This window comes from Coffea eugenioides, chromosome 2, assembly GCF_003713205.1.
Source record: "Coffea eugenioides isolate CCC68of chromosome 2, Ceug_1.0, whole genome shotgun sequence".
Lineage (NCBI taxonomy): Eukaryota > Viridiplantae > Streptophyta > Magnoliopsida > Gentianales > Rubiaceae > Coffea > Coffea eugenioides.
Genome location: NC_040036.1, coordinates 17,249,626 through 17,261,116, shown reverse-complemented (window position 1 = coordinate 17,261,116; position 11,491 = coordinate 17,249,626). Strand labels below are relative to the sequence as shown.

At 38.2% G+C, this 11,491-nt stretch overlaps 2 protein-coding genes across 3 annotated transcripts; one reads left to right on the top strand and one right to left on the bottom strand.

Moving 5' to 3' along the window:
• Positions 1-2,239: 2,239 nt before the first annotated feature.
• On the top strand, positions 2,240-5,035 carry LOC113760480 (probable LRR receptor-like serine/threonine-protein kinase At2g16250). Of its 2 annotated transcripts, none has more exons than XM_027303067.1 (4): positions 2,240-3,043; positions 3,191-3,304; positions 3,489-3,517; positions 4,484-5,035. In XM_027303067.1, the coding sequence occupies exons 1-4, from the start codon at positions 2,424-2,426 to the stop codon at positions 4,909-4,911; spliced, it is 1,191 nt and encodes a 396-aa protein (XP_027158868.1). In that variant the 5' UTR covers positions 2,240-2,423; the 3' UTR covers positions 4,912-5,035. The 2 variants fall into 2 exon arrangements, with proteins under 2 accessions (XP_027158868.1, XP_027158867.1); XM_027303066.1 differs by having other exon boundaries at positions 2,241-3,043; positions 3,173-3,304.
• Positions 5,036-5,673: 638 nt separating this feature from the next.
• Positions 5,674-9,085, bottom strand: LOC113761837 (AP-3 complex subunit sigma). Its single transcript, XM_027304990.1, has 7 exons — positions 8,800-9,085; positions 8,620-8,662; positions 8,191-8,252; positions 7,868-7,964; positions 6,883-6,953; positions 6,143-6,234; positions 5,674-6,060 (listed from the first exon to the last, which is right to left on the bottom strand). Exons 1-7 carry the CDS (start codon positions 8,866-8,868, stop codon positions 5,997-5,999), a joined length of 498 nt encoding a protein of 165 aa, XP_027160791.1. The 5' UTR covers positions 8,869-9,085; the 3' UTR covers positions 5,674-5,996.
• Between the last annotated feature and the right edge of the window lie 2,406 nt (positions 9,086-11,491).

The following is an 11,491-nucleotide window of genomic DNA, read 5'->3' as shown; positions in this document are numbered from 1 at the left end:
TCCTCCCGCTTTTGTTGCCTCTTGTTCGACTTTTTCATCTATACAAGCTGAGTTATGCAATGGTCCTGGACAAGTTTGGCACGAGAAGTATTTCAAAACCCTCGATACGGTTCAAAAAATGTTACTCCATATAGTATAAGATATTTAATAGTAATAAAAAAGAAAATTTGCCCAGTTATGCATGCATGTTAGATTAAAATTTAGAAACCCGTGGCTACACCGTCCATGAGGCTGCCTTAATTTAACATTTTTTTTTTCTAGCAGGAAAATGTGAGATTTAAGAAGCAAGAAAGCAGAGGGATTAAACTCTAAGATCTCTACTTTCTAGGGTCTTAATTTTAACCACCGGATCAAAACCTTCTCAGTCCAACAAAGCTTTGGCATTGATAAGGTACATCTTTGAAATGTGCTTTAATATACCTCCAAAAGCCAATCTTGATTCTAGAGATAAAGACATGATGGGAAATTAAGATCGAAGTTCTTTGTAGATGAATGGCGGATCTCTGTTTGTACTTGACCTCTTACATGGGATGCAATATTCACGGTTGGATCTCTTCCACGGGTTATTCTTTTAGGATCTGATGCAGAGATGTTGTGCGCTCTGCTATCATTGTGGTATTGCTATAGTTCTTGTTATAGCCTGTAGGAGTTCCAACAATATGGCTTCATCCTTTTGGTTTAAGCACGAGAATAGGATATTAGGAAGTTATTACTACTAATTAATACATAAGTGGGTATGCTTTTGTTTCCTCAGGTTTCAAACCTTGCCCATGACATCTTTCCTCGAAAACCATGTGTTCTGTCAGTCCCAGGAAGCCATCATGTTATCTCAAGGAGTAGATTTTGCCGAGGAGGTTGCTGCATTGCTGCAACAAGTTCGTTCTCAGAAGACCGAAGCTCGAAATGCGCAAGGGGCTTGCTTGATCCTAGAACCTGTGGCCTGAGGGTTGAAGCAGCCAGCCATATATACACATCCAGCAGGTGATGGAACTGAATATATTTAACAGTGACGGAGTAAAAGACCATAATTTAATCAAATATTGAACCTTGAAAGAAGAGAATAAAGAAGTGAACAAACCTCCAAGGCCAACAACCCCTTCTTGCGTCCGCATCATCTCCAAAGTCAACCCTCCCAGAGTATGGAGTATGGAGAATGGACAACAAGCGAGTGAAATTACACAAGGCGATCAACTGTATTTCTACTTCAAGAATTTGGTTGAGCCCAAAAGAGTACTACTAAATATGTTCTCCTTCAAGGCTGTTGTCTTTACTAAATTTCTGTTCTTTAGTTTTGACAGTGACGCTAGGTCAAATAGCAATTAGCAACCTCAAGTTATTTCATAGTATTTCTACTTTAGCTTGCCCGTCGATGGATCGAGTTGGCGGCTAAACCGAAGTCCTGATAGTACTACTTTGAATGTGGAGCAAGGAGAAGAAAATATATAGCACCGGGTCGGCATGACAACTCATATCTGGCCCTCCTTAACTTCAACATCTCATTGGTTTTCATAAACAAAACTGAAACATCTCATTTAATACACAAAAACCAAACCTGAAGGCCCATAACCATAAGGATAGGGAAGTCATCACCAGCACCGTCACCGTCACCATCACCATTACTTAAATGTTAGCACTGTCCAAATCCAAACCGTAGTCTTCCTCTAGATAGAAGAAGGGTTGAAGGGAGTATATAAGCCCATAATCTTTTCTATTTCTTGAATCTATTACAATACAGATATTTCTAGTAATGAACTGATAGCCATGCACTTCAAGGGGTAGAATACAAATCCATTTTATTACAGGTCTGAGTACTGTACCTACTGCACCGCCCAGTTTGATGGAACTATCATCTGCAGTTCAACAACCCGGTCTGGCGCAATTAAAATGAATTAACACATCTTGCTAAGATTGGGAAGAGTGAGTTGCTTTGTTTCTAGGTTTTATATAACTTGACTTCAAAAAAAAAAAGGACCAGTAAAGAACATAGACTGAAATAGAAATGACTAGGAACCCTCCAAACTCCCTTGTAAGTTGTAAGTCAATCATTCCTCCTTATACACCGCGTTAAATTAATTTGGAAAATTTTACGACGGAATATTCTTTGGGTGTGTGGGTGGGGGCGGGGGACAAAGGACCGATTCACCCCTCCGACTTGTCAATACCGTGTGTATCCAAGAGGACCAAGACTCAGAGTAGAAATTCACCCACTTAAATGTATAGGTATCTCATGATCATCAGGCAGAGTGAATCTAATTATATTAAATTCAGGATATTCAGTCTGCAAGTACTCCCAAATATGCTGAATGCATCTGTTTTCCTGATTCGGCCGTATTTCTGGACCCTCATTACATGTTTTTCGTCAGACAATTACTAAGTAATGAATTACTGGTAATAATGATAGGGAACAACACCATAGATCATAGATGTCTAGAATTTACGATAACTGGGAGAGGCTGGTCAAAGCCACCCTGCGGAGAGAGGATTTTCGGCTGAGCAGTATGAGTACGCCCAGTGAAGTCTCCTTGGCGTCCTCCTTCTCCACCTCCACCTTCACCTCTTTCGATCTCAGGCCTTCATCTTTCAACTTCTCCGGCTTGTTAGTGGGGGATTCATTCAAGTATCACCAAATTCTCCAAGCCACAGATAACTTGAGCGAAGCCAACCTAATCAAGCACGGCCACTCTGGGGATCTGTACTACGGAGTTTTAGAAGGCGGGGTTCAAGTGGTAGTCAAGAAAATTAATCTGCCGTCGGCCCAGAGAGGATCGTACTATTTCATATCAGAATTAGAGATTCTCCACAAGATTTCTCATCCTAGAATGGTCCCTTTGCTGGGGTACTGCTCGGAGAATATGAACAACGACTTCCTGGTTTACGAGTACATGCCTAACAAGGACTTGTCCAGTTATTTGCGTAGAGAGACTGGAGATGACCACGGCCAATTAGCATCCTTAGATTGGATAACAAGATTGAAGATTGCAATTGGAGCTGCTGAGGGTCTGTGTTACTTGCACCATGACTGTGATCCCCCGATTGTTCATAGGTAGCCCAACAGCAACTCCCAATTCTTGATCAACTGCAAATGATGCCTATGCACCATCTTTTTCCCAAATGTGAATTTTATTACATACGTAAAAGTTAATTTGACTTGCGGTGCCTCTCGCTTACATAGAGATTTTCAAGCTAGCAGCATCCTTCTTGATGATAATTTTGAAGTGCGGCTCGGAAGTCTTAGTGAGGTTTGTGCAGCTGCGGAAACCGACCCCAGAGAGACGAGGTTTGCCAGGTTCCTACGGTTGCCAAAGTACGTAAGCACTTGTTATTCAATTACATTTCTATCTCTGGTAAAATTGGCCGATCTTTAGGAGCTTTCTGGCTAGGTTCACAAAACAGTAGTAGAAATTAAGTTAATCGATGGGATACAGTTTTCAAAAGAAAACTTTTGGCTGATTTGTCGACCGTTCTTTTCTTTTCTTCTGTATAAACAGGGCCATGCGGGCTGGACAAAGCACTTCCGGTATGTGACTTCTGGTTACGATTTACGAATAGTTGTTGCACATTATCCTCTGCTCCTTCTTTTCCGGTTTAAATTTGCTTAAAGTGATTTCAGCACTAGTATTAGCGAGCATGGTGTGTTGCTTTTCATTCTTCAACTGGCACCAATTTTCTACAGTATTTCACGAATCATCGGTGAGGATTGCACTTAGCAGTTGCCTCTTTGGTTATTTTTTCTCAAAGAGTTACTCCATAATACTACTACTACAAAATGAATGGTTAGAAGCCAACTTCTAAACCCAACCCTTTTCTTGATCAGCCGCGCATTTGATCTTTTCCAATTTCGTTTATCTCAAACATCTGCTCTTTTTAAAGGCAAGTCTAATTTTTTTCCCTTTATAATTCCTCCAACCATATTTTAATTCATTTTAACTTTGAGTTCTTTATTTGTTAAGATTTTTTTTTTTTTTACTGTTTTTTGATTATCTGTTCCCCCAACTCAAAATCGTCCGTCCGTCCGTCTGGTTCTGATGTCCGACGGCTTAACCCATGTTAGTTGACTTGTAGGTGAACGCAGAAGTAGAATTTGGGAGATAGAAAATACAACTAGCTAGTGTGATGTATGGAACCTCTGATAGTGTGGTATAAACTAGTCCTATCACATCATAAACCTAACAGGATTTGATTATTGAATTATCGCTGTATTTTAGATGCATTTAAATTGGTTGTCCTTGCATTGCCATTGGCTCCTTCATTCCAAGAATTAAGTAATACTACATGCAACTTACCACCTGCCCAAAAAAAAAAAGAAGGGAACGACAGATACCAAATTTAGGTGAACGTCAGATGCCAAATTATTTTAATTAAATCTGCAACCCAAAAAAAAAAAAAAAAAAAAGATTCCTCAAGATAACCAGAGATCAAACTCTCCAATCTTCTAGTAGAAAATTCGACAAGGTTGACGAAAGACCTAATCTTGGGTTGCCAGGTGCATCTAATGCCACGTGTGCGGACGATGTTTATTGTTTTGGTAAGCTTTTGCTTCAGCTGGTCACCGGCAAGCTCCGCTTGAATGCGGCCACCGATTTCCCGGACACCATCCCTCCAATTGGTCGACCCAAGAATTGGAAAGACTTGACATTGCGAATCTACGATAAGGAGCTTCTTCGCAAGGCTATGGACCCGTCTTTCATCATGGCAGAGGATCTCTTCATGGAAGTATGGGCGGTGGCTATAGTTGCCCGGGCCTGTCTCAATCCCAAACCTTCCCGGAGGCCCCAAATGCTACAGGTGCTCAAGGCTTTAAGAACGGGCAAAATTACTGATGATGCTTTTCTTGAAATGACCAGAATTATTCAATCTTATCAAACTTTTTTAGGACCCATCAGTCCTCAATTTGATACCGGACAATTCTAGACCCTATTCTTGTACAGCCTCATCTAGGCCTAGTCTCGTCTCCAGTGTACAGTGTACATCCTTGCACATTATTATTATTTTGGTTAAAATAGGCTTGCAAATTATAGAGTATTATGGTTTTATAATAGAGCAGTAATTTCAAAAATCAAAGAGTGACAAGCCACATTATTTCCCCCTTTTTTTTTCCCTCGAATGCATTGGTTCGCCACCTATAATCGTAAGTAATCATCCTATACTTTTAGAAAAATAAAATTTTTGCTATGTAAGATTTGTCTTAAATAAAATAAATGAGGCAACTTGATTGAGTGTTTAGGAGCTCCTTGAATTAATTTGTCAGAAGTAAAAGCAATTATATTTTAATCCTGAGTTTAGGACCTCCTTGAATTAATTTTTTTAGAATTAAAATTCATTTCATCTTAAAAACTTTTATCCTATACACTTTTCTTTGACGTTTGTTCTAAAATATCTAATAATGTGCAATTTTCCCTTCAACGCATCCGACAACATTCTCGACCGACCAGGCACTCTAGTCACTACTTCCAAGTAACGGCCTTGGAATCATTTCGTCAGTTTAGCCAAAAGCTAGTACTCAAATTTTTTCTGGTTTCGGCTTGTACAAGTATACAAGTATTTCTTTTTATCAATTGATTGAGACTTGAGAGTTAATGTGTCGTGTACAAATTTCTCAGACATATTTAAATATTTTGAGGATTGTGATTATTTTCAACAGCAGAAGTCTACGGTTAATCAGTATAATTAATATGAGCAAAAGTCATTGCCTTAAAATATAAGCACTGTGAATTCAGTCAAAACTCGAAAGACAGTGGACGCATATTCATTCACCCGAGTTCTGTATTACAAACACCACAACCGCCCTTTACCAACCTCTGATAACAAATCTATGCGTCAAAAACTGTTAAATGGAGAATACTAGGCTACAACATGACTACCCCATGAATTCATGGAAAGAACAACCGACTGAGATCTATGCAAACTCAATGGTGTCTGTCTGGGGGTTGAGTGGATCTTTGTAGCTTTTCTGTAGATGATCACGGCTGTGGATACTTGCTAGAGCAAAATTGTTGCTATCTATTGCTCCAACCAGAAATGGATGGAACTAACGTAACGGAGTTTGCATGTTTCTCCATCCTGCAGATAAATGGCTTCTATTTAAAACAAATACATCTAATAAACATGGAGAGAGAGAGAGAGAAAGAGAGAGAGAGAGTACTTTGAGATTTCTTCAGCTGCCTTTGCAACTTCTGAAGAATTGGTCTCAAGAACTTGACCTCCTAAAATGATTTCATCTAAAATTGAATGGACCTGCAAAACTTTTGCAAATGAAAAACTAGGGACAAGAAGCATATACGCGCATATTAGCAGCTCGTATGGGGCTAGTCAAAAATACATCATGTTACTTGAGCCGGTCATCAAAATCCAAATGAATAAACGCTAGCATGTTTGCTTGCTGGTTATCAGACACCACATCACTGAAGGACCAGTCACACAGAACTACACCCAGAAGGTCAACTGAACCACCAAATCATGAGCAAATTAAAAGAAGTGGGAACAATACATTAATCATGATCTAGCTATAGTCCAACCTACAGTCTAATTCGATGAGGAAGTGAGACTCAGCTTGAATGAGTTTCCATTCCAAATTTCACCAAATTCTACCCATTTCAGTCAAATCTCTAATAGCAAACTCATGGCAGCAATTCCTTGCTCATGAATTCCTATTGCTGTAGGCTCCCACGTACTACAAAATGTACCAGGAAGCCATCAATGTGATGCAAGACAATAATGCCAACTCAAGTAACCACACTACAGCATGAATTAAAACAGCAACAAGAAATCCAAAAGACTAATCATGTTACCAAATAATGCTTCAGTATCCATATGCTGACCAAGGACAAACTGATTTGAACAGGCTTTTGAAACATTAGTTCAAGACGAGAGAATGAGGTTTACCTTGTTGAAATTGAAGATTATATCAAGCTCACATACATTATGGAAGCATTTGTCCAGTGTCTCCACAAAAACTGGAAATTAATGTATTCAGACAAGAAAGAGAAAAATTTAGAGGTGAACTAAGATATTGCTAAATTAAGAAAATTCGTTGCATTAAACAGGGGAACAAAATCAAGTACTTCCAGTATAAGCCTACAAGTCTATAAATTCTAAAGAAACCACTTACTGCCAGCGATAGTGGAAAATCTGCAAACGGTTGTCAAGAGGATAATAACTAGTGGGAAATTAATTTAAAGTGTAGAGCCAAAAAACAAAGGAGGGAGTCTAAAAAGCTTAGAGAAAGGTACAAGTGTTATGCCATGTGCTCACATTTATGTCTAAGGGCAATATAAAGCAACAGCTTATGGAGATCAACAGCACAAAACACCGATTTTCTTATTAATCTTCTTACTTCCAGGGAAACTACAACTAAATGGCATGTTTCTTAATGTGAGAACCTGATCAATATGACGTCTGAACTTCATTCACGCAAGAGTATTGCATAGCAACTGTCTAGCCATAATGTGATAAACTATTGTAAAGAAGCCTCCACAAGTATTTTCTTGAACATTAATGTTCACATCACTCAAGATCCAAGAACATGAACAATAAATTTTCAAACAAGTGAAAAGGTAGATTAAGATTATTCGATCAAGTTGAGAGCACTTGTCAAAAAGCAGAGCTTTATAATTTAGCTCATGACTGAAAATTCACCTACATTTCAGTCAAAAAGCAGAGCTGGATGTTGTATTTTTGCTTTTGATTAACTAACCATGACTTTGCTCCCAAAAAAAAAAAAATCCATGACTTTCAATCTACAATGAAGAGTAAATTTGTGATTTTCAACAATTCAATAGCAGATTTGACAGTCACGTACCCGACATCAAATGAAACCAACAACCTCAAACATATAAAGCTGGCAAATATCAAGGATTGATTAATATACCTTGCATGAGATCCAGCATGGCAAGCTCATTCTCAGAACTATCAAATACAAATATGAAGTATAGCGTGGCAAAAGTCTTGTACACAAGTCGTGCATCCTGTGCATAAGAAAATTGGAGTAGCGCTTCAGAACAGAAAAAGATACACAGAACTCTAAAGAAGCTAGTGCAAGGATGTGGTCACGCATAACACATCAAGACATTACATTGACCACTACCAAATTCTGCCAAGAAGCCCAACATGCATCCAGGGATGTCAAAGTTTTCAATACATAAAAGTTCCAATTAACTCAAACAAAAGAGCATAATGAGGCATAGAACTTACAGGTCCAAACAGCGAATCCACCTTAATGAAATTGCTCACATTGTTGGCTCGACTGCATAAAACTGCATTTATGACCAAACTTTAGACATTCATACAAGAAAGGCCCCTGAGATAATGAATAAACAAAAAAAGAAAGAAAATTCCACACCCATGAATTCAACTACAGACTGAGCGTCCTGAAAAGAAGAGCATGGAGTGTATACTTTTGACCCCAACTTAATTCATCATGAATTCACCGATCCAAATATATTTAATTGGATCCAGAATTCAGAAAGGGAAACGGTACATCTCAGATTCTAAAGAGCCAAAGATAAGCAAATCAAATTATACAGAAAACCTGATTATCATCTTAATCTTATTAAAACGTGAAACATTATTTTGAATTTTTTATTTGAAACGAAGAAGTAAAAAAGATCAAATTCCACTGACCTCCGTAAATGCTCCGAATCAGCTCATGCTGCTTCTCCACTGCCTAACCTTACAGAAATGCATTTCAAATTTTGAGGTCACGTAATCCATCAACTCACTGAAACAAATGAGAAAGCGACCAAAATTTTTTTTTTTTCCCCTGATTTTGGCGGAAAAGAATATCGATGGGAGTTAACGGACCTGAAAAGAATAAAATTTGACGAGGCGAGGCTTGCCTTGGTCGTTCATCACAATCACAGCTTTAATCATGGCCACTTAATTTAATATAACCACCGCAAATTCTACAAAAATAACCCTGGCCGAATTTGTGTGTCGGAAAAGCTTTTAGCCAAACTCGGTAACTCGGCCGGTTAAGAGCTCTCTCGCTGTCTGCTAGGTCTGATCGCCCTCTTCTCCGGCTCACCCAGTGGGAGTCTTCCCACAGTGCTCTAATCTCATTAGTTCCCAATTACAAAGCTTTTTTTTCTTTCCAAATATTACAAAGACTCTCGTTTGGATTGTTATTTTTATGATTTATAAAGACCTTTGTTTTTTTTTTTAAAAAAAAAAGTATTACAAAGACTTCTGTTTGGATAGAAGATTATTTGGGATAATTTTTTTAAAAAAAATAGCGTGACACTTTTTTGATATAATGTATTTGAGATAAAAAAATAATTAAAAAATAGAACAAATTATCTGATTGACCACTAAACTTTTGCAATCATTGAGTTTTGATCACTCAACTATTAAAAGTTCGATTTTGACCACTAAAATATATAAAGTTAAAAATCGAGGCATTCTGTTAGATTTGATCGTTAAATCCAGTGAATCTGTTCGTTTGCACAATTTTCAAGACAAAAGGCAGGTCAATTTAGGGATACTGTTGTCCAGGCACCGCACTGCTTTGTTAGGGATAATTTAGTAGTAGTTGCTGCAACGAAAACAACAAAGCAGTGAAAGGCAATGGATTGGTCTTCTGATTGAATTAATTTCAATAGAATTGGGCAATGGCGATGTGTCACAGGGTCGGCTGCTGAGTCATTATCCCACCTAGTTTTCAACCATAACCTACACAGGGAGTGCAGATGAACCACCGGCACCCCAAAAACCAAAAACAAAAAATAAGGAAGAAGAAGACGAAGAGGGACGATTGATAATAGTGAGATATGCCACAATCCAGTCTTTCAATCTACCATCTATGCTAGCCCAAATTTAATTGTTAAGGAACAAAAAAAAAGGAGCAAGATCGGCGAATTTGTTCATGAGCAAGATCCATGAATTTGTTCATGGACTGCTCATCCATTTCCGCCCGCACCACCCACCTCTCCAGGACCCTCTTCGGCAACCGCCCGTTTCATCTGAAGTCCCAGCTCCCAAACGAGGACCTCGATTCACTCATCTCCGTCACCACTGATGACGACCTCCAGAATATGCTGGAAGAGCACGACCGCATCTCCGCCGTTACATCCCCTACACCATCCCGCATCAGAGGCTAAGGATGAGTAATAATGGAGCTGAGGCTAAGGAAATCAGTGGGGCTGTGCCGGAATCATTGGTATTAGAGAGTAGCTCGTCCTTTGGGTCAACTAGTTCTTCAATTTCAATGTCAAGTGAAGGCTAGCTGTTGGATCCATTGTGAGGATGGGAGCTTCTGTTTGTTCGAGAGGAAGCTTCAGAGTACCCTCTAAACTTTTTGTTTTTCAAGAGTTGCAAGTGCTATTTTCAACTTCCCATATTGACCCTTTCTTCTGTCTTGGAAATCGCGTGAACAGAGCGATTAAAGAATTTAACGGTCAAATCTAACAGAATGGCGTCGCTTTTTAACTTTATATATTTTAGTGGCCAAAATTGAACTTTTAATAATTGAGTGACCAAAACTCAACGATCGCAAAAGTTTAGTGGCCAATCAAATAATTTGCTCTTAAAAAATGTGTTGATTATAATGTGTAAATAAGGTGTAAATAAGATACAATCCAAACACAAGAGCTTTGTTTTGATTAACTGTTTTTTAAAGTATTTTTGAAATATTTTACTGTAATAGTGTATATAAAAAACTTTTACAGTATATAGCTTGTTTGGATAGAACATTATTTGAAATATTATTTAGAATAATTATTGTAACACTTTTTGTGATGTGATGTATGTGAAATAAAAAGGCATTTGGGAATATAAAAAGGTGGGTTGAAAAATGTGTTTATGATATAAACGAAATATTATTTGAAATAATATGGTATTCATATAATATGTGTTTTTTTGGTGTTTTTTGAGGAATTTTTGGAATATATTTTATGGTACCTTTTAAAATTAAAAAAAATTAAAACACTTTTTAAAAATTAATACAATCACCCACAACCACCACTATCCCTACCCACCATAGCCATCATCCCCTCACTCTTCCTCTCCTCATCTTCCTTCTTCCTTCTCCCTTCCCTCTTTCTCCTCTTCCTTGCCACTCTCCGTCCTTCCCACCCCTCCCCTCTTCCCAATCGTGATCTAATTGAGGTCAAATCGTGGGGAAATGGGAGGGAAGAGGGTGGCAGGAAAGGATAGGGGAGGAGGAAGAGAGAAGGGGAAGAGGAGAGGAGAAAGGAGAGCGAGAATGAAAATGGAAGGAGAGGGAGAATGAAGAGAGAAGAGTCAGTGGCAATGGATGGGTGGGTGGGTGGGGGTGGTAGTGATAAGTGGAAGAAGTTGTAGAATTTATATAATTTTTAATTTTTTTATATTTGTGAGTTGTTTTCTGATATATTGTATGAATGAGGTGTTTTTAAAATTATTTTTATTTGTGTATTACTGTAATATTGTATTTGAAATACTTGTTTTTAAAAAATATATCAATCCAAACGGCTTTTTAGGAGTTATTGTGAATGATGTATTTTTAGAGTTGTTTTTA

Coding starts and splice junctions, on each gene's coding strand:
- LOC113761837 (XM_027304990.1), bottom strand. CDS start 8,868: ATGATTAAAGCTGTGATTGTGATGAACGACCAAGGCAAGCCTCGCCTC. Junction 8,663..8,799: donor TCAAATTTTATTCTTTTCAG/GTCCGTTAACTC, acceptor CTGTAAGGTTAG/GCAGTGGAGAAGCAGCATGA. Junction 7,965..8,190: donor TGGATTCGCTGTTTGGACCT/GTAAGTTCTATG, acceptor TCTTATGCACAG/GATGCACGACTTGTGTACAA.
- LOC113760480 (XM_027303066.1), top strand. CDS start 2,424: ATGTCTAGAATTTACGATAACTGGGAGAGGCTGGTCAAAGCCACCCTG. Junction 3,044..3,172: donor GATCCCCCGATTGTTCATAG/GTAGCCCAACAG, acceptor TCGCTTACATAG/AGATTTTCAAGCTAGCAGCA. Junction 3,518..4,483: donor GGCTGGACAAAGCACTTCCG/GTATGTGACTTC, acceptor TTGGGTTGCCAG/GTGCATCTAATGCCACGTGT.